Here is a 20,809-nt window from a genome sequence, read left to right as displayed (position 1 = left end):
TGCCAGCATACATCATTGAATAGTGCACCAAACAGAATACTGATTTACTCCTAGGCAGGTTCATGTCCTGACTGACTCACAGAGCTACCCAATGGTCTGGGGGGGGGGTGTCTCAGTTTCCCATCTGTAAATAGGAGACTAGTAGTTCACTGTGTTTCTTTGAGGACCAAGCAAACTAATAATACAGACATGGAAATGCCATCCAATGCATATAGTTTCCAAGGTTGGCGTGCCGTAGAAGAGCTAGATTTGAGTCCAATACCACCTTAGAGACTAACAAGATTTTTGGGGTATGAGCTTTTGAGAGTCAAAGGTCTCTTCATCCGATGGAAAATTCAGATGCCAATGCAGAGTTTGTGCACAGTCAAAGGTTTCCCCATTGCTTTCAATGTACAGGAACACCATGCAGTCAGAATGAACCTTGGATTAGGGGTCTTTTGCCACTGGTACTGATTCCTTTAGGTCAAGATGGATCATTGCTATAGGGGAAAAACTAAACTATCTCTGTTAATTATTATGAATGGGTTGTGTGTGTATGTTAAGTGCCATCAAGTCGCTTCCGACTCATGGTGACCCTATGAATCAATGTCCTCCAAAGTGTCCTATCCTTAACAGCCTTGCTCAGATCTTGCAAATTGAGGGCCGTGGCATCCTTTATAGAGTCAATCCATCTCTTGTTGGGTCTTCCTCTTTTCCTGCTGCCTTCAACTTTTCCTAGCATGATTGTCTTTTCCAGTGACTCTTGTCTTCTCATAATATGTCTAAAGTACAACAGCCTCAGTTTAGTCATTTTAGCTTCTAGGGTCAGTTCAGGCTTGATTTGATCTAAAACCCACTGATTTGTTTTTTTGGCGGTCCAGGGTATCCGTAACATTCTCCTCCAACACCACATTTCAAAGGAATCTACTTTCTTCCCATCAGCTTTCTTCATTGTCCAGCTCTCCCACCCATACACAGTAATAGGGAATACGATGGCATGAATTAATCTGATCTTGGTTGCTAGTGACACATCCTTACACTTCAGAATCTTTTCCAGACTGACAAGAGACTAGACTCCCAGCAGAGTCACTCAAGGTGGAATGGTCACAGCTGAGACACCAGACGAAGATGCATCCACCCACTTCAGGGATCAATGGCCACATCAACAGAAGAGAACAGGCAGTTCCAATGGTGATGAGGGCAGAGGAATCCTTGAAGGCTAGCTACTGGGCAGCAGCAGTAGTGGAAGGTGACATTGGCGGAGGATCTTTCGTAGACAACGGCAATGCCACTACAGCTAACCCTGGTTAGTACTGCGCAGAAGAAGGCACTAGTAAACCACTTCTGACCAAACTTTACCTTGAAAACCCTATGATGAGACAATCCAAAATGAATGGGTTGAGGAGGTCCAAATTAATACATCCAAACAAAGTAGTAAAATGTGGTCCCCCCCCCCACATCCAGTGTCACATGCATGTGGATGGAATACCAGTCTATGTTAATGGTTGTAAATATGTAGTTGTGAGCAATTTTTGAATTACACAGCAAGTGCGGGGTAGTGATTTTGAAGACTTGGCGTCCTTTTGTGCACATCTTCTCATTCTCACTTACTTCACTCTCTTTTTTTCATTTATCTCATTCACTTATGTGTCCTGAGTTGTAGAACCGATCTGATTTATGCACAACTTTGGATGTTACAGTTCACATTCAAAGCAAACAAAGTTCTAGCTTAAGTTTCTCAAAAATTGTGTTTATGGTTTTTCTTAAAGTACATCTTGTTTGATGTGCAGCAGACATTAAGTTTGAAATTAGTACTCAATTCCTGAACCCACCCCAATAATTAGAAGTGACTAAATTAAATCTGAAACAGAGTTCAAGCAGTTACTACTATTGTAATAATAGAACAACCAATTATTGTCCTTTTGTGACTGTTACTTTGTTACTATAAGCATTAAGCTTCAAATCATGAGACAAGTAACTGAATCTTTTTAAAGTAAAAGTAATTGCCAGTAGTAAAATCTATGTGTTTTTTTTACAGGGGCAGACTGGAGTGAATTTAATCTCTACTGTACAAGTAATTCAAATACTTTTGACATCATACAGAAGTACACAATTCAATTCAAAACCTTTATTGGCATAGCGAGTCATTCAGAACATTCCATGATTAATCAGCTAATAAAATATCAATAGACATAAAATGGAGTATGCCAAAATAAAATGAATTTGGAATACATATAAAACAGGAATCTAAAATAGATAAATGATGATATCAGCTATTGCATTTTTGATTTGATCTTAATCATTGAGGCGTACTTCAAAAACATGGCTACTGCTTCTGTAATTTCTGGATCGTAACCATTCATTAGAAATCTAAAAAGGGAACGAGGAGAAGAGTTCCTGTTTACAATTAACGGCATTAAAAGTTTGGTGCGTAAATCGACTAACATTTCACACTCCAATAAAATATGATGAATGGAATCTATCTGATTCATGCCGCAACTGCAAATTCTCCTTTCCAAAGGGGTATTATTAAATCTCCCAAATAAGACCTCCGACGGGAAAGCATTTAGTCTTGCTAGCGTAAAAGCCCTATGAAGGGAGGGATCACTTAAAGAGTAGAAATAACCCTGGAGCAAACCAAAACGGTAAGATAGGCCTAATTTGGATGGCGAACAAGATGGAGGCATTGCAGGCAAGATTTTTTTGTCATTCATGGTCAAACAGTCTTTGTTTAATTACTCGGAAAATGGTTTGACTGTCCAGCATCAATAGATTGTCTATGTCTATTCCCAGGATTTTCAATTTGTTTGAGATAAGTGTAAACCACTCTATATTTGCAGCTTCTCGTAATAAAAAGAAAATGAGGCGATTTTCATTTAAAGAAAAACGAATCTTGATCCCAGAAGTACACCATGGGCAGATATTTTTGTGCAACAATAGGACTTACAAGTAAAAAAGAGAATCCCCATTTTCATTTTTGAAATGCTGGAGGGTAAGATTGACAGTTCTGTGAGTACAGCAGCGCCAAGTTGACCCAGACAATCACACTGATTTGTTGTGCTATTTATTTCTTTGGGTCATGGACAACTCCCAATGATCCTTGTGATTCTCATCCAGCACCAATATGAAAAGGACCTCATTCTGTACCTGCTTTTGTGGTATCTAGCATGTAAGGGTACAGGGTTGTACTTAAAAAACACACTTAAATTTCCTATAAAAACGCATTTCCAAACTCAGTAGTCAGAGAGTGTCAGTGATGTACAGTTTACTCAGAAGCAAGTTACACTGGGTTTAATGGCACTTACTCCCAAACAATTGTGCACAGGATTGCACTTCAAAGCTATGCACAGTTATTAAAAGCCACTTTATACCAAGTCAAACTATTTGTCTATTTCGCCAAGCGCTGTCTCCTTGGAATAGCAGTGGATTTCAAGGTTATAACCAAAGAAGTCCTGCTGTTGGAGATCCTTTTACCTGGAGATGGCACTGTCTAAACCCAAGGACCTTGTGTGCAAACCTACGGTTGCTCTCCTTATCTGGAAAATTGTACCTGAAAAAGTGGACTCTAACCTATGAACTCTAGCCAACAAAAATGTTTCTTCTTTAAGGTGCCTCAGAATGTCTTGTTCTTGGAAACACTGTTGTTTCATAGAAAATTCTTTTGGGCAATAAGCATTTCACTGGTCCTTTTTACAATAAATACATATTGTATAACATGATTAAAAATCAACCCATACACTTTGTTTGTAAAATAAAATACAAATATAAATTAGCACAGTTAGTGTAAGGTCCCATTAGTTGATTACCAAGCTCAGCCACAATTTGTGGACCCCTGGGTTACAGACATGCTTTTAAGTTGCTGCTATTGTTCATCTCTCAGCTAACTGCATAATCTTTACTATGAAGACAAAAAACAACTTCAGCTAATGATACACAGAGCTAACTTCATTCTATTGATCCCCCCCATGGGCAAAAACATTTCTATTCAATTACTAAATATAATTTATATATTTCATTTTGCCTAAATTATAAAAGAAGAAAATTTAGTATTTAACTTAACACACTATTAAACGTTTAAGGTACATTATTAATAAAGCAGAAGATTCTAGAAACATACATTCCAAGCACTGGTGTTATTCTATATCCCAAGTATAGCAACCCTATGGTACACTAATCATAACCTCAAGCTTATAAAACATACAGTAAACTAAGCCTATTAAAAAGAGTCATTCCTAAATCACAAATTAATGCAAGTGTTATATATTTTTTCATTACTCCAGAAACCAAATCTCTTTGCATAGATAATGGATACAGAATTTAGCAGTAGGAATCAACAGACCAAAATGCTAAACGCACAACTTTAATTGTTTTCAATAAAATCCATATCTTTCAAAGTCTTTACATTTTAATATCCTGTTTCTCAGCTAGAGAATACCTACACTTAAATTACATATTCAATCTGACATATTATGAATATGTCCAACAACACTAATGAAAATATGAGAACTCTTTTCAGAATTAGCTAATGCCCTAGAGAAAGCAGGATGGCACATTGGGTAATGCAATGAATTAGGCAATCATGTGAAGCAGAACACCTATTTTTATCTTTACTGCTAATCTGGCTAAATTATGCCACAACTTTGTTTTTGTTTTGTTTGTCTATATGCTGCAAACAGTTCACACTGAGTGGCCACTGGCTAGAAAGGGCGAGCTCCTTGAAGCTTTCCTCAAACTGTTAAAACAATCTCCTTCCCCAAAAAAGCCTTATATTGTCAACTTGCAACCACCCCTTAAGTTTCCCTCCTCAGCACAAACTCATCATTTGTCTAAATGTCTGCTGACCCAATCAAGATGCAGAAGCTGCAACAACCCCTATGTATATCAACAAAGAATTCTGGAGTGGTTTTAAGACAGTTTATTTTTTTTAGTTTCAGCTGTAATAAGCTTCTTTTTTTAAAAAAAATCTGGTTTCAAATGAAACCTAAATTGGCACAAAGATATGTTAGGAGAATCATATATTTGGTTTTAAACTACTAAAGGCTGTCTTTTTTTGTAAGGAAGACCTGTGGGGAAAGCAGTTGTGGCAGTCACCACAAAGCACAATCATTTAAGTAATCATTTTATGGCTTCATCTGCAATTCATCCCAAGTATCATCCACTGATCCAACTAGGTGACATTATACTACTATTTTATGTCCAGGAGCTACCTGACCTCTACAACTGGCTTAGTACTCTATTAAATGTTAATGACTCTAAGTACCAAACACCATGAACATTTACCCTCCTGGATGACAATAATATGACCAATAATGATCATCAGACCTTGCATATGATTTGAGGTTTTTTGTTTTGTTTTGTGGGTCAGAGCAGTTATGCAACAAAGGATAAAATGCAGCCCAAAGCAGAAAGAACACTGGAAAAAAGAAGGACCAAAGGATTGCTAATTTAAACCAGCATATGTTGTCGTCCCCCCTCGCCAAAAGCTTTCTGCAGGTCATAAAAGAGATCCTATACATACCTATAATTCAAAACTTTCTATTTAAACCAATCATAATTTAAAACTCTGCATTCAAACACCAAGGGGAAAAGGCTACTATAAATCATATAAATCAATCCATCCTACCATTCCTCAGTACAGTGTGAGTATTCCTTCTGCCATTTATTCTTTGAAGGTGATAACAAATCAGGTAAGAAAATGATTAAGGGCTATCTTGGGCCCTGTTTTAAATCAGATGGCCTTTTAATTAATTTGGTTTTATTATGTCAGGTTTCTGGTTGGTTTTAATCTGTTTTTATTGTAAAGCCACATTGAGCAATGGGGGGGGGGCATAGAATGTAATACATAAATAAATTGAGGATGTACCCTAGAATAATTGATCATATATGCAGAGCCTAAATCAAACACATTCTATTTCACACAACATTAATTTGAAACCAGGGCCTGAACAAGGTTGGTTAACCCTGGATAAGAGAGAACAGTTAACATTAACTATGGTTACCACCAGTGCAGATGTAATGCTAAACCGTGGCTACTGCTGAGGAGGGAAAGGAAGAATAATTCATACAGAAAAGGAGAGGAACTTGCTTTCCATATCCACTTCATACATTACATAAGTTTCTCACCCAAACACTGCTATCAAAAATTATTTTAAAATTATCATAATAAAAAAGTAGTAGCTTTAAGTAAGCATTCTATTTGTAACTGATTAATAAATATGTTCAACATGATGAGAGATAAGGCTATTTTTTAAAAAAATCCTTTATTTCCAAAGAATCAATAACATTGTGGGGAGGGGTGCCAGTTCCTTATTCTCCCATATTTCCTGACTGAGTATGGGCCCAGATAGCTCACAGTCAGGCCAAGAGACAGCATCATGTCTCCCCCCAATGCCACCCACCCACCCCATTCAGGATGCGCTACTCTCCTGCTGTTGGACTGACTGCTCATTCTGGATGTAAATGGCCCGACACGTGTGGGGGCACCCTTAGAGTTCTTCCTGAGGCAACTTAAAACATGCCATGAATCTCATAACTTCATTTTCTTCAACTTTTTCTCATCTGTACCAGGATCATGAAAAGCTTATATTTGATTTTTCCTCTGGGGTATTTACAGAGGCACAAACAGTTTCAGAGTGCAATCCTAAGGGAGGGGTACTTACGGTGGGGTTGGAGACGGCACAGCTGCATCGCCTCCTGAGCGGCCTGCAGGCTCGATGCAGAAGGGGAAAATGTATTACCCCCCAAAATCCTGTGTAACTGCCCCATTGAATTACATGGGGCAACACCATGGTTTTTACAGGCGCAAGTTCACACCTGCAGAAGGGGGCGTTCCCAAGGTGAAAGGGAGCTGACTAAAGTCAGCCATACCCCTGGGTACACCTCCTTTGGAGCCAACGTGAACCCTTGCACCGGAAAAACACTGTGGCGGCGGCTGTTCTACCACCCAAGCACGGTGCAGCTGCACCGCTCCCCAGCTCCAATGTAAATGGCCCTGTGCCGGCGTTAGTGCCACTTTAGCCAACGCAAGTGGCACTAAAGCCGGCACAGGAGTCACACAAGCTCCAAAGGCCTATCGCCTCCCCGCCCCCGAGGATTGCTCTGCCCATCTGAATTAGGGTTTCTATTTTAAGAAGGCTATACTGTACCTAGCAATAAAACTATTAGAATAGGAGACAAAAAAACAGCAGCAATAATACATTAATATCAATCTGCATTTTCATTTAGAGCAGTATTTTATGCCTTTTAGCATTCCCATCTTAGGTCAATAGAGAAGCACATAACATCATAGTTCTCAATGTCTGATGACGGCCACACACTAATATGTCTGATTGTTCATCAAAATGATTAATTAGTTATTCCCTTAAATCACAAAAAATTGAAGCTAACTGGACTGAAGCACACATAACTTTGTTAAATGCATCCATGGAGCTCTCTTTGGGAATTCAAATCTTTTTTTAAAAAAAAATACTAGTTCAAAAAGAATATGCAACTCTCACTGCTATCTAATGTCTCAGGCCTTTTAATGATCTCATTAAAGCTTTTATTGCTGTTTTTGGTACATGCTCCTGAATTGCTAATGTTACTGCTAAATTTATTTTTATTTGATCTTAAATCTATTTTTAATACTGTTTGTGAAAAAGCAGGATATTAGTTTAAATAAATACATCTGTTTGATAATAACCATATCTGTTATTTGGTGTAAATTACTCTATTGCTCCCACATAAAAAGTCTTCAAAAAATATAACAAAAAGCATTCTAGCAGTGGAAACCTATTCCCTTTTATAGCTTCTGTGCCCTGGGTAGACTTTGCCCTCTGGTCTTTACTCTGCAGGTAGTCTAGGGAGCTGAAGCAATTTAATTCACTCCCATTTTCTGCTATTTGGGAGCTGACTGTAATTTGGAAAACCAGTGACTGGGAAAACCAAATTTCTACAAAGTCAGCAAGTACGGAATCAGTCATCCAAACACCAATGCATGCACAGATGCACTAATTTCATAGCAGAATGGTGATGCAATGATCCCAAAGGATTTAAAACTCCTGCAGAGCTAGTCTCATGGACTTGTAACATCAGGTTTACCATATCAGATGACAAGAATAAGAATGCGGTTTTTTTTCCACTTACATAATACTAGCACGGTTTGAATCAATAATTTTTAATACAGTTTTTTAAAACTACATTTCTCACTTTCAAAACACATTCATTTGGGGGTTGAGTAAGATGAACCTCAAACATTGCAAAACAAAATGGAATAAAATTGCTTTTATGATTCAAGAGTGTACATGGACTACAAGCAGTCTGAGGATGCTGCAGCACCAGTTCCTAGAACACTGGGACTGACTTCCAGGGAAGTGTTCTTAGGAGGTTCAAAGTACTTCCCATATTCATTTAACCCATTTATACCCACAATCTTAATTTCATTCCCAAACAGCAATTGTCTCTGTAATACTTAGATCAAATAGGTCTGCATTATTATTATTCCCATTTTGCAAATGGATATATTGAGATTCCCCACACTTAGAAACAGAACAGCTTGCCTAAGGCCAACTAGCAATAATATGTAAGAGGCCAAGACTGAACTGTAGGATCTCCCTATCCTGGGTATTCCGGGCAAAGAAAGAAAAAAGGTATACATAAAATAGAGACAGAAATATAACAGTGGTAGCAAATCTACACATACGTTTCTACAAGCATTTTCGAAATATCTAAAAATAAGTCAGTGTAATTGTCATCTATATAACATGTCATCTATATGACATACTGATAGAGTTTTCTAAGGTCTTCAGTCCACTGATTCACCAGAGGTGGGCATTTGTCTTTCCAATGTTGTAATACGAGTCTTTTAGCTGTAATAAGGGATGGGCAGATTACTTACAAGTAAAGAAGTTGCTGGATTTTTTTTCCGGGGGGGGGGGGTGTTTTTGAAAATAAAAATTTTAAATCATGGATATTCTGGGCAGTTTCATAAACTTCATATTGTGTCTTAGGTATACAAACAATAATCAGCAGCTTTCAGTCTTAGCCTGCAAAATATATATATATGTTCATTAAAAAAGTTAAGAAGTACATCTGTTAAAGCATAAGTATTTTCTTCAAATTGCAACATCGACTAAATTTAATTTCAAAATGTTTTGGTGTGTGGTGTGTGTGTGTGTGTGTAAAGTGCCCTCAAGTCGCAGCCGACTTATGGCGACCCCTTTTGGGGTTTTCATGGCAAGAGACTAACAGAGGTGGTTTGCCAGTGCCTTCCTCTGCACAGCAACCCTGGTATTCCTTGGTGGTCTCCCATCCAAATACTAACCAGGACTGACCCTGCTTAGCTTCTGAGATCTGACGCGATCAGGCTAGCGTACAGCTCAAAAATATTCACATTTTGTGAGTAGCAAGAAATTTAATCTACTAAAAAAGATTCTGAAGAACAAGTGAAGACAGCACCATTTTAAATTTTAAAATAAATCTCCACAATTCTTACAATTTCCAATCACCATTCTTTAATCATCAGGTTTAATCTTTGTTTCTCTCTTGATTAGTTTCTTGTTGTTTACATGTATTTCTATATTATTGAGGTTTATGCCTTTTAAATGTAATGAACTGCATTTTTAATAATGAAAAACTGGCTTTAAAGTGTGCTCAGCAGTTTTTCATTGTCCAGAATATGGCTATTTATTTTACTGTGATTTCTCTATAGTTAGACTACAGACTGCAACCAAAAATAATATTATTCATTACCACATACCTAGTACTTGTAACTGCCTAATTTTAATTTCTGGCACTGCTTTGCCAAATAGCCTAATTTAAATTGCAGATAGGACCTAGAAAGATTAATGGTCTTTAATTTAGTAGAACTTTACTTCTGCTCATGTTAAAATCTGGAAATTCCATGAATTTTAAGTTGAAAGATTCTAAGATGTACAGGAATAATTATAGGAAATGTGACATCTCTGCCAACTATCATAAATCAAACATAATTTCATTACCTGGTTGATTTAGGTAAAGCAAATCTTATTATAATAGGACTCTATTTAGCACTGACCCTTCCTAGTTCAGTCAAACATAATCAGAGCCCATATTTGTAACTAACAGTCCCATTCCACTTTTCTTTGCATGACCGTCTAAATGTACACAGCACAATATTTCCCCTCTGGATGCAGACGGGATCTCAGCAAGCATTCAGCTGCATCCATTCCTCCCATGTTTGATCCCAGGTGGACATAGAACATAGGTACTCGCCAGGAAATTCCAAGTTAACACATTCCTGTAGCTTCAGCTTCTCCCCAGGCCACGAGCATTTAAGATAGAAGCAGGCCATAAGAGGATTGTGTGCGCGCACGTGAGCGGATATCACTCAGAAACCTTGAATTATCAAGAATGGTAGGGTAATGACAGCACATCCAGCATTGCTCTGGGGGCCAGTAAGGGAAGGGTTAACCTATATAAAGAACTTGACATTAACATTCTTGAGTCTTACTCATTTACCATCACAGCTTCTTTTACTTTCTGTCCAGATTTTCAACACACACAACAAATTTAAATTTCTGTGTCTATAAGACACTTTTTTCAACATGTTTTCCACTGTGCTAAATAAGACATCTCAGAGAGCCAGTGTGGTGTAGTGGTTAGAAGATTATATCAGGATCTCAGGGACCCAGGTTCAAATCCTTACTCAGCCATGAAAGCTTGTTGGGTAACCTTGGGCCAATTACATACTTTCAGCCTAACCTACTTCACAGGGTTGTTGTGAGGATAAATGGTGAAAGAGAAATGTTATAAGGCACTTTGCGTTCTTATTGGGATAAAAGAAAGGTATGTGTGTGAAGTGCCGTCAAGTCGCAGCCGACTTATGGCGACCCCTTTTTGAGGTTTTCATGGCAAGAGACTAACAGAGGTGGTTTGCCAGTGCCTTCCTCTGCATAGCAATCCTAGTATTCCTTGGTGGTCCCCCATCCAAATACTAACCAGGGCTGACCCTGCTTAGCTTCTGAGATCTGACGAGATCAGGCTAGCCTGGGCCATCCAGGTCAGGGCAAAGAAAGGTATAAATGAAGTAAATAAATAAAAAGTAAAAAATACTACTGAGATTGATAGTAGTAGCTCTGAAAAGGTTGAAGGCTATTAATATTTTTTGTACATTTTCAAGTGAGTTTTTTTCTGGCTTGTATATAAGTGTTGATAACCTTAGTCTCAACCTAACCTCAATGACTCATTATCACAGCCATAAGAATGCAAGTCTAAGGCCAGGATCACAGGCAAGTCCAATTTATACAAAATTCATGCAACAAAAAGCCTACTCTGGAATGCTAGTTCTCACATTACTGACAGTTCAATTAAGATCCACTGGAGCTTTATGGCAGTTTTCACTCAAAGGTAGATTGCCAACATGCCTTTCTACATGTGCAGATTTCAGCACCAAGCCATTTTCAAATTTTCCCATAGTAACATAAAAATATTTAATATTGTAAATTCAACACAAAAGTGCAAAAGCAAGATGTCAAGCAACGTTAAACCCAGAAAATTACTAAAATTTAGCAATTTAACTGTTTCTTTAATATGAAACTTTCTGTCTCATTTCCTTTAAGATTGAAGCGGGTCAGTGCCTTTCGAGTGACTATGCTCTTAGAATTGACCCCTTCCTGAGAAGTGGTATGTTATCTTATTCAGTTAGTCACCTACTAAGCAGGACTCAACTACTTTACTCACTTAAAAAAGTAAGTCTTTTTATTGATGTGCTCCAATGTAATTGTGTCTATGTGTGTATATGCAAGTATTACAAAGTCTTAAAATTCAGTAACAATGTATACAGAAAAACACGCAAGTTCTACACACTATTCAGTTATAAAATCCAACACTTAAAATATAACAGTTAAAGAAGTCTGATTTAGTTCAAAGTATCTAATTCACATTCTAGAATAATATATTTGTAAAGCCATACATACCAATACCATCTTCTGAGCCTCCCTTAGAGGTCTGAAGTTCTAGCCCTCTCCCTGCCTATATTTATACTGTTTCAGTCACCTTCAATGTCGTCCCCTTCTATAAAAAGGAAGTAGAAAGGACCCTTCCAGCTATAGGCCAATTAGTCTCATAAGTGTCATCAGCAAATTATATGCAAGGCACCTGCTAGATAAATTAACCCTTTGGCTCAATCAAGAGGATATTTTGGCAATAGAGCAGGCAGACTTTAGGGAAGGGAGAGCAACAATAGAGCACTGCCTTGTCCTGCAACATCTAGCAGAGAAATATTCTAATAAGGGACAACCCTCTTTATATGCGGCATTCATTGATTTTAGGGCAGCATTTGATTCGATTTCCAGACCTTTACTCTGGGACAAGCTCAAAGCCTCCAATGTAGATAAAAGGCTCCTGATGCTGCTGCAAGCCCTACATGAACGGACAGCACTGAGAGTCACGTGCAATAGGACATCTTACCGTCCCCATAAACACCTATAGTGGAGTTAGGCAGGGCTGTTTACTCGCCCCCCTGCTATTTGCCTATTATATAAATAACATAGTCAGTTCCTTGAACGCACCGGATTTACATCCACCTAAACTAGTGGACAGGCATATTCATATTCTGCTCTATGTCGACAACGCTGTACTTCTTTCAAGAACCCCAGTTGGCCTAAGGAGGGCGTTAGTGAGAGTGGGAACGTTCTGTGAGAAGGAACGCCTGTCTATTAATTATGATAAAACAAAAGTAATGGCTTTTGGTAATCACCCTAATTATAGAAGGTAGAGCATAAATGGCCATAGGTTGGAACAGGTAACCCAATTCAAATATCTTGGAACGACAATCCAGGCATCTGGCTCCAAGCTGGCCCATAATACCTATGTTGCCAATTTAGGGGAAAGATCAGCCCGTTCAATAATAAATTTTCTCCGGACCAAAGGGGCACACTATATTCCAGCCACCCTTAAACTTTTTCAGGCGAAAACTCTAGAACAAATGTTATATGGAACACAACTTGACTCTCCACCCTCATGTCTTATTCCCATGGAAAGAGTGCAATCCAAGTTTCTTAGAGCTGCCCTGCAATTGCCAAGATGTGTATCAAATGCTATGATCCATTTAGAAACTGGCATGATGAAGGTGGAGTCAAGGGTTGTCTTGTCCTCGCTTTATCTCTGGCTGAAAATTAATTTCAACCGCAAGGGTCTTCTTCCACTGATTCTTTGTGATACCTTTAGGTCAAAGTGGATAATATCCACTGAAAACAAATTAAATAACCTGGGTTTTACCCCCCTAGCACTACTTCAGTTAGGGTGGGATCAAGCTAAGTCAACTATAAACCAGAGTTAAAGATATTGAGCGACAAGTAGATCTAGCAAGAGTGCCCCTATTTATGGCTCCCCCCCATTCCAAATTTATTCTTGCACCGGCAGCCTATCTCCGTTACTTAGAGATAAACAAATATAGGAGGGCTTTTACCTTGGCTAGGTGCGCAACTTTACCCTCTGCTATGTTAGAGGGGAAATTCAAGAAGATACCCAGGGCAGAGAGACTATGCCCCTGCAAATCCGGGGATTTAGAAACCACTGAACATATTCTCCTGAACTGTAACTATTACACTATACCCCGTTCTAAGTTTATTGAGCCCCTCATACTGAGAATGGGACCCGACAGGGAAAGAGAAAAGATAGAAAAGCTCCTACAAGGAGATAATCCCTCAATCACCTCTCAGGTAGCAAAATTCTGTACGGCTGCAATGAAAATTCATTGCCACAGAGTAGTCTCTTAATCCAAATGGCAGATGTAACTCGGCTGTTATTTATTTTATTATTTTTAGTATTTTAAGTAACTTAAGACTCGGAATGTAAACCTTTGTCGGTAAGACCATTTTAGTCCATGTATCCTGTTTTATCTGGCCAAGGGCCGCAAATAAACTATCTGAATCAGTCACCTTCAATGAGCTTGAAACTAGAGCTCGAGCAGGAGACAGTTGTACTGCACATGCTCAGTGGCGTCCCTTTAGACTATCAAATAAGGACTTCCTCTTCCACCAGGCTAAGCATACCATTTCTTAAATAGTCAGTTTTGAGTTTTGTTATACTTTATATAATCAATTTTATCATCATTCTCATCTCCAGAAACACACGTTGAGAATGAACCTGTTCATTAATTTCTAGCATCATGTCTTCATGTTTAAATCTTAAAATACAATATATTGTTTACATTACATCATTACATCTTAGTCAGCATAGAATACCCTTGGAATGGAGAGAATTTCAGCACTTGAAGTCATTGGAAAAGCAGGAAGTTAGCACTCTGCTCTGTAGCCTAAAAAATGTGGGAGGTGCTGCAAAGGCTTTGCTCTCTAGCTACTGAAAAAGGCTGGGAAATGTCATAGAAAAAGGCAGAAAATGCTAGTAGCAAATCTGCACTGACACTGAAACCTTCAACAGAGTAATTCAGAAACACAAGCCTCTGGCAAAGAATATCCAGGCTCTCTTTCCTTTTAAAAGGAAATTTAAGCCTCTGCGGTATAGTTAGTTTATATGTGTAGCTTGGTTTTACATTGAATATTTCTGCATATGTACAACACTAATACCACAGTTCATGTGCTCTAATATGTCAAAGCCTGTAACAAGATGTCTTAATTTAGTTAATTTAATGTCTTCCGCAAAATTTGATGCAATCCTATCTCAATTCACCTTCTCATACATTCAGTTATTTAACTTTATTTTATCAAACATTTAGTTTTTAAATGCCACAATCCACCTCTACAGGAGGAGCAAGAATGTCCTGTTCCAAGACGTTTCTAGCACAACTGTGTTTTTTCCTGCACTTTGAACCAAACCGTCAGCATTCTCCCCAATATTTCATCATAAACATTTTGTCTACTGCGTTGGGCAAGACAGGGCATATATTTCCCTATTTCTAACAATGAATTTCTCATGTAGTTTTTATTAAACCCTTTTTCCACAATTGATCTCCAAAAGAACATAATCAAGACCTGCCCGTTTCACCAGACTGCCTATAGACAGAACCAACTAAAAAGTATATTTTGCTCTCATGTTCTAGATCTCTTTCCAGTTTTTCACACACTGATCCTGTTAGTTTTCTAATCTACACTTCAGAGAGTCTTTCTCTAAAGGCTAAACATCCCTGTACATGGTCAAGAAATATGGCAAGCTACATATAGGTGGAAGTGGGGCAAGGTTACAAAGAGGCCAGTTAGAAACAATAACCAATCAAAGTGGGTGAGGATCACTCACTGAAGGCAGATAGGCAGAATAGGATAAACATAAAAAGAGACCTAATCAACTAAGATGTAGCACGAGACATGATAAGCAGAACTAATTACTACTATCATGCTGCACTATTGGAGCTCACCTATAGGGAGTGAGGAAATTCAAGTCCCTATTCAAGCCTGGTAGAGATAGTGTGTTGAATCTCTTAATGATGGACTCTCTCCCTTGAAGTTATTCTATAGAACAATAACTTTAACCTTCCAGAACATACTGTTCCTGATCTAAAGTGTTTCCCCACTAGTTTCTAGGTATTGCAATTTTTACTGTCAGATGTGAGACCTTTCATTCTTTTGCACAGGAATGCATTAGAGAGCAATAGGGCATTGTTAACACAATAGGATGTACTAAGATGAGCCCAAGATGGTACAGCCACTATTATTAGGTCCTGTAACAGTACATACGAGACAGTTGGCATCTATGTTTTTTGCTGGGTTTGGTTCCTGGCTTTGTCTTTCTGTTTCATGGTCCACTGTTGTTAATAGGAAGCTGTGCTTTTGAGGGGGAGGGGGTCTGTAAGCACGGAAAGGCCTGCAACCCAAGATTGTGTGTGTGTGTGTGTGTGTGTGTGTGTGTGTGTGTGTGTGTAAAGTGCCATCAAGTCTCAGCCGACTTATGGCGACCCCTTTTGGGGTTTTCATGACAAGAGACTAACAGAGGTGGTTTGCCAGTGCCTTCCTCTGCACAGCAACCCTGGTCTTCCTTGGTGGTCTCCCATCCAAATACTAACCAGGGCTTACCCTGCTTAGCTTCTGAGATCTGACGAGATCAGGCTAGCCTGGGCCATCCAGGTCAGGAACCCAAGATTAAAAAGGTTAAGGTCCCCTCTGCAAGCATCCCGATGTTTACTAGGCAGACTTTGTTTTATGGGGTGGTTTGCCAGTGCCTTCCCCAGTCTTCTTCCCTTTACCCCCAGTAAGCTGGGTACTCATTTTACCGACCTCGGAAGGAGGGAAGGCTGAGTCAACCTTGAGCCGGCTACCTGAAACCAACTTCTGTCGGGATCGAACTCAGGTCGTGAGCAGAGCTTGGACTGCAGTACTGCAGCTTACCACCCTGCGCTATCACTGCTGTTTCTAACTGGCCTCTCTTTGTAATCTCTTTCCACTACCACCTTTGTGATGGTTGGTACTTTAAGCATAAACATATCCCCTATGGATGGACACTCAATGAGCCTGATTAAGTAAGCTCTGTCTCACAAGAATTTTGTTAGTGTTTAAAGATGCCATTAAACTTGTTTTATTTTTACCCCTCTGGGAATTACGGTCAAGAAAAGACAGACAAAAATTATCTACCAACACACAGCGCAGGCCGATTCAATTATCTGCTTTCTTCTGATACAGATAAATCTGCCAATTAATATGGAATGTGGATGCAGAAACAGTCATATGGCAAAGTACCCATCAACTTGTGGACATTTTCTAAATTACTCTCACATCAAGATATTACAGCCCTTAATATCCAAGAAAGACATAAAAACCAGATATTTGAGACCAGAATAGACTTCTACATACAGACACAATATTGGTTATGGGGAAGGGAATTATTACGTAAATTTTACTTCTTTCACTATTATCATACCATTGTAAACTTTTTAAAATAAATTTTTATTAATTTTTAATAACAACAAAAAAACAAAAAAAAACAAATACAATAAAAAGAAAATCAACATGAGAAAATACAAAAGGGTATCTATATATACTTATTCATACATTCGTAGTTACAAAATTATGAAAACCAAAGATACCCCTTTGACCCACCATCCACCTTAAAAAAGTGACCCTTCACCCAACTTCTGAAGAAGTGTCTTAACAGTTTTAAAAATATCTATTAACAGTATAATATAAAAATATCAAAACTAGTTTCTATAACTCACTAATTAAAGTAGTAAAATCCATTTTTGCCATTGTAAACTTGAGCAATAAGGTTGAAAGACAAAAACTTTGGTGACAACCTGTTAACGTGGCTAAAAATGATGGAAGAAATCAAGGTGAATTTCTTACTGATAATCGTATCCCTGTAACAAATATCCTTTTAAAATTAATACCATGGAGCCAAAAAAAAACACAGCAAAAACAAAACAACAACAAAACCCCGGCTGTATCCATGTTTATTTCACAAGGAAACCTCCCAAGAACATAAAACTGTAGATAAACACAAGCTAGAGGTGGGAACTGGTTCACTTTATAAATTCTTTTTTTCCCCACTTAAGAAATGTGGGTAGGGTTATATTAAGGGTTATATAGGGTTATAATAGGGTTATATTAAGGTACTGAAATTAAGGTACTGAAATTATATTAAGGTACTGAAATTACAAATTTTAACGAGACGAGTATATTTTAATTAAACAATTTGGGGATTAAGGTACTGAAATTATATTAAGGTACTGAAATTACAAATTAAGATTAAGGTACAGATTAAGGTACTGAAATTACATTAAGGTACTGAAATTACAAATTTTAACAAGACAAGTATATTTTAATTAAACAATTTGGGGATTAAGGTACTGAAATTATATTAAGGTACTGAAATTACAAATTAAGATTAAGGTACAGATTAAGGTACTGAAATTACATTAAGGTACTGAAATTACAAATTTTAACGAGACAAGTACATTTTAATTAAACAATTTGGGGATTAAGGTACTGAAATTATATTAAGGTACTGAAATTACAAATTAAGATTAAGGTACAGATTAAGGTACTGAAATTACATTAAGGTACTGAAATTACAAATTTTAACGAGACAAGTATTTTTTAATTAAACAATTTGGGGATTAAGGTACTGAAATTATATTAAGGTACTGAAATTACATTAAGGTACTGAAATTACAAATTTTAACAAGACAAGTACATTTTAATTAAACCATTTGGGGATTAATTTTGTCAGCAAAAGTATATACAATTTATTTGTAGATGGAAAAGCGTGAGGGGGAAGTCCTTTTAAGTTTAAACTATTGCTATTGTTGTTGTTGTTTTTTTACCAGTTTTGTTAATTCTTCAGTAAACAGATGTTGATGTCATGTTGTATATTAAATGAAGAAAATAATAACAATAAAAAAAATTATTAAGGAAGAACAGAAATGCGTCGCGAACACAGCTGCCAACGGGACGGAGCGACGGGCCTCCGTCCCGGGCCTGCCTACCTCACAGGTTCGTCGTGAGGGCAAAGCGCCCACGCACCCACCCACCCGCCCACCGCACAGCGCGACCTGCCCGCCGGGGCCTGCCTCGCTTACCCTTCTTGTCCATGAGCCACATGAAGGCGAAGCAGGGCGCGAAGCCGATGGGCCCCCAGAAGACGAGCAGCGCGATGTCCATGCCGGAGAAGGCGAAGGCGCGGCGGGCCGAGCTCTGGATGGGGCCCCACGTGTTCCACACCAGGCCCTGCGCGAAGCTCAGCAGCGAGAACAGCAGCAGCACCAGCCAGCGCCGCCCGGACACGCGCCCGGCCGCCGGAGCCAGGCGCGGCGGCCCGGCCGGCCGAGGAGGCCTCCGGAGCGGCGCCGGCGGGGGGCGCGCGGCCGGCGGGGGGAACGCGGCCGGCGGCGGCGGCGGCAGGAGGGGCTCCCGCTCCTCGGCGCTGCTCCAGTCTAAGCCCATCGCTCAGGGGAGCCCCGGCCGACCGCCCAACCGCCGCCCCAACCGCCCCAACCGCCACGGCCTAGGCGAGCCGGCGACTGGGGGGGGGGGGAGCCCTGCCCAGACGCATGCGCAGTGCGGCCGGGCCTCGCCTCGCCCGCCTCAGCGCGCCCAAGGGAAGGCGCCCACAGGGCGGCCAGGGGGACCTCCGCCCACGGCCCTCGGCAGAAGGGGCGGCCGCAGGGCCTTCCCCCCCCCCGCCTCCAAAGCGGTGGTGCTTCTCAACCGTCTTCAGCTCCGTTCGCCCCCCCCCCTTTCCCCGTTGTTCAGGATATAATCCCCCCCCCTTCCCAAAACAGTAGTAGAAAAGGGCCAGAGTCCAGGAGCACCTGAAAGACTAACAAGAATGTTTTCTGGCAGAGTATGAGCTTTCGTGAGCCACAGCTCACTACTTCAGATACCAGTAGTAGAAAAGGGCCAGAGTCCAGGAGCACCTGAAAGACTAACAAGAATATTTTCTGGCAGGGTGTGAGCTTTCGGGAGCCACAGCTCACTTCTTCAGATACCAGTAGTAGAAAAGGGCAGGAGTCCAGGAGCACCTGAAAGCCTGACAAGAATATTTTCTGGCAGGGTGTGAGCTTTCAGGAGCCACAGCTCCCTTCTTCAGATACCAGCAGTAGAAAAGGGCAAGAGTCCAGGAGCACCTGAAAGACTAACAAGAATATTTTCTGGCAGGGTGTGAGCTTTCAGGAGCCACAGCTCCCTTCTTCAGATACCAGTAGTAGAAAAGGGCAAGAGTCCAGGAGCACCTGAAAGACTAACAAGAATATTTTCTGGCAGGGTGTGAGCTTTCGGGAGCCACAGCTCACTTCAGATACCAGTAGTAGAAAAGGGCAAGAGTCCAGGAGCACCTGGAAGACTCACAAGAATATTTTCTGGCAGGGTGTGAGCTTTCGGGAGCCACAGCTCACTTCAGATACCAGTAGTAGAAAAGGGCAAGAGTCCAGGAGCACCTGGAAGACTCACAAGAATATTTTCTGGCAGGGTGTGAGCTTTCGGGAGCCACAGCTCACTTCAGATACCAGTAGTAGAAAAGGGCAAGAGTCCAGGAGCACCTGGAAGACTCACAAGAATATTTTCTGACAGGGTGTGAGCTTTCGGGAGCCACAGCTCACTTCAGATACCAGTAGTAGAAAAGGGCAAGAGTCCAGGAGCACCTGAAAGACTAACAAGAATATTTTCTGGCAGGGTGTGAGCTTTCGGGAGCCACAGCTCACTTCAGATACCAGTAGTAGAAAAGGGCAAGAGTCCAGGAGCACCTGGAAGACTCACAAGAATATTTTCTGGCAGGGTGTGAGCTTTCGGGAGCCACAGCTCACTTCAGATACCAGTAGTAGAAAAGGGCAAGAGTCCAGGAGCACCTGAAAGACTAACAAGAATATTTTCTGGCAGGGTGTGAGCTTTCGGGAGCCACAGCTCACTTCAGATACCAGTAGTAGAAAAGGGCAAGAGTCCAGGAGCACCTGGAAGACTCACAAGAATATTTTCTGACAGGGTGTGAGCTTTCAGGAGCCACAGGCTCACGAAAGCTCACACCCTACCAGAAAATATTTTTGTTAGTCTTTCAGGTGCTCCTGGACTCTTGCTCTTTTCTGCTACTGCAGACAGACTAACACGGCGACCCACTGTGAATCATCTGCACATTTACTGTTCAGATTTGTTAGAGGAGCTGCGCTTCCGGCGCGGTCGCCGTTTCATTCTGCAAAAGAAGCAGCCGGGCCCTCACTGATTTCAAAATGGCAGAGCTGCCTTTGGTTTTAATGGATCAGAATTGTGGCTCGGGTTTTGTTGACACAGAGGAATTGGTAGGACTGTCAGAAAGCGATTCCCCCCCCCCCTTGGCAGAAGAAGACAGGGAAGTAGATTAAACTAAGGGGTAGAAAAGGGCAAGAGTCCAGGAGCACCTTAAAGACTAACAAAAATATTTTCTGGTAGGGTATGAG

The 20,809-nt window shown here is 40.1% G+C and overlaps 1 protein-coding gene across 1 annotated transcript in view; it reads right to left on the bottom strand.

Annotated features, from left to right (window-relative positions):
* The window catches only part of SLC49A4 (solute carrier family 49 member 4), a 123,371-nt gene extending 104,544 nt beyond the window's left edge, over positions 1-18,827 (bottom strand). The window contains exon 1 of the mRNA XM_056861436.1: positions 18,464-18,827. Coding sequence (XP_056717414.1) covers positions 18,464-18,827 — 364 coding nt within the window. The remainder of the gene's footprint in view (positions 1-18,463) is intronic.
* Between the last annotated feature and the right edge of the window lie 1,982 nt (positions 18,828-20,809).

Source organism: Euleptes europaea, chromosome 15 (assembly GCF_029931775.1).
Source record: "Euleptes europaea isolate rEulEur1 chromosome 15, rEulEur1.hap1, whole genome shotgun sequence".
NCBI classification, from domain to species: Eukaryota; Metazoa; Chordata; class Lepidosauria; order Squamata; family Sphaerodactylidae; genus Euleptes; species Euleptes europaea.
This window is presented reverse-complemented; position numbering and strand designations above follow the sequence as displayed.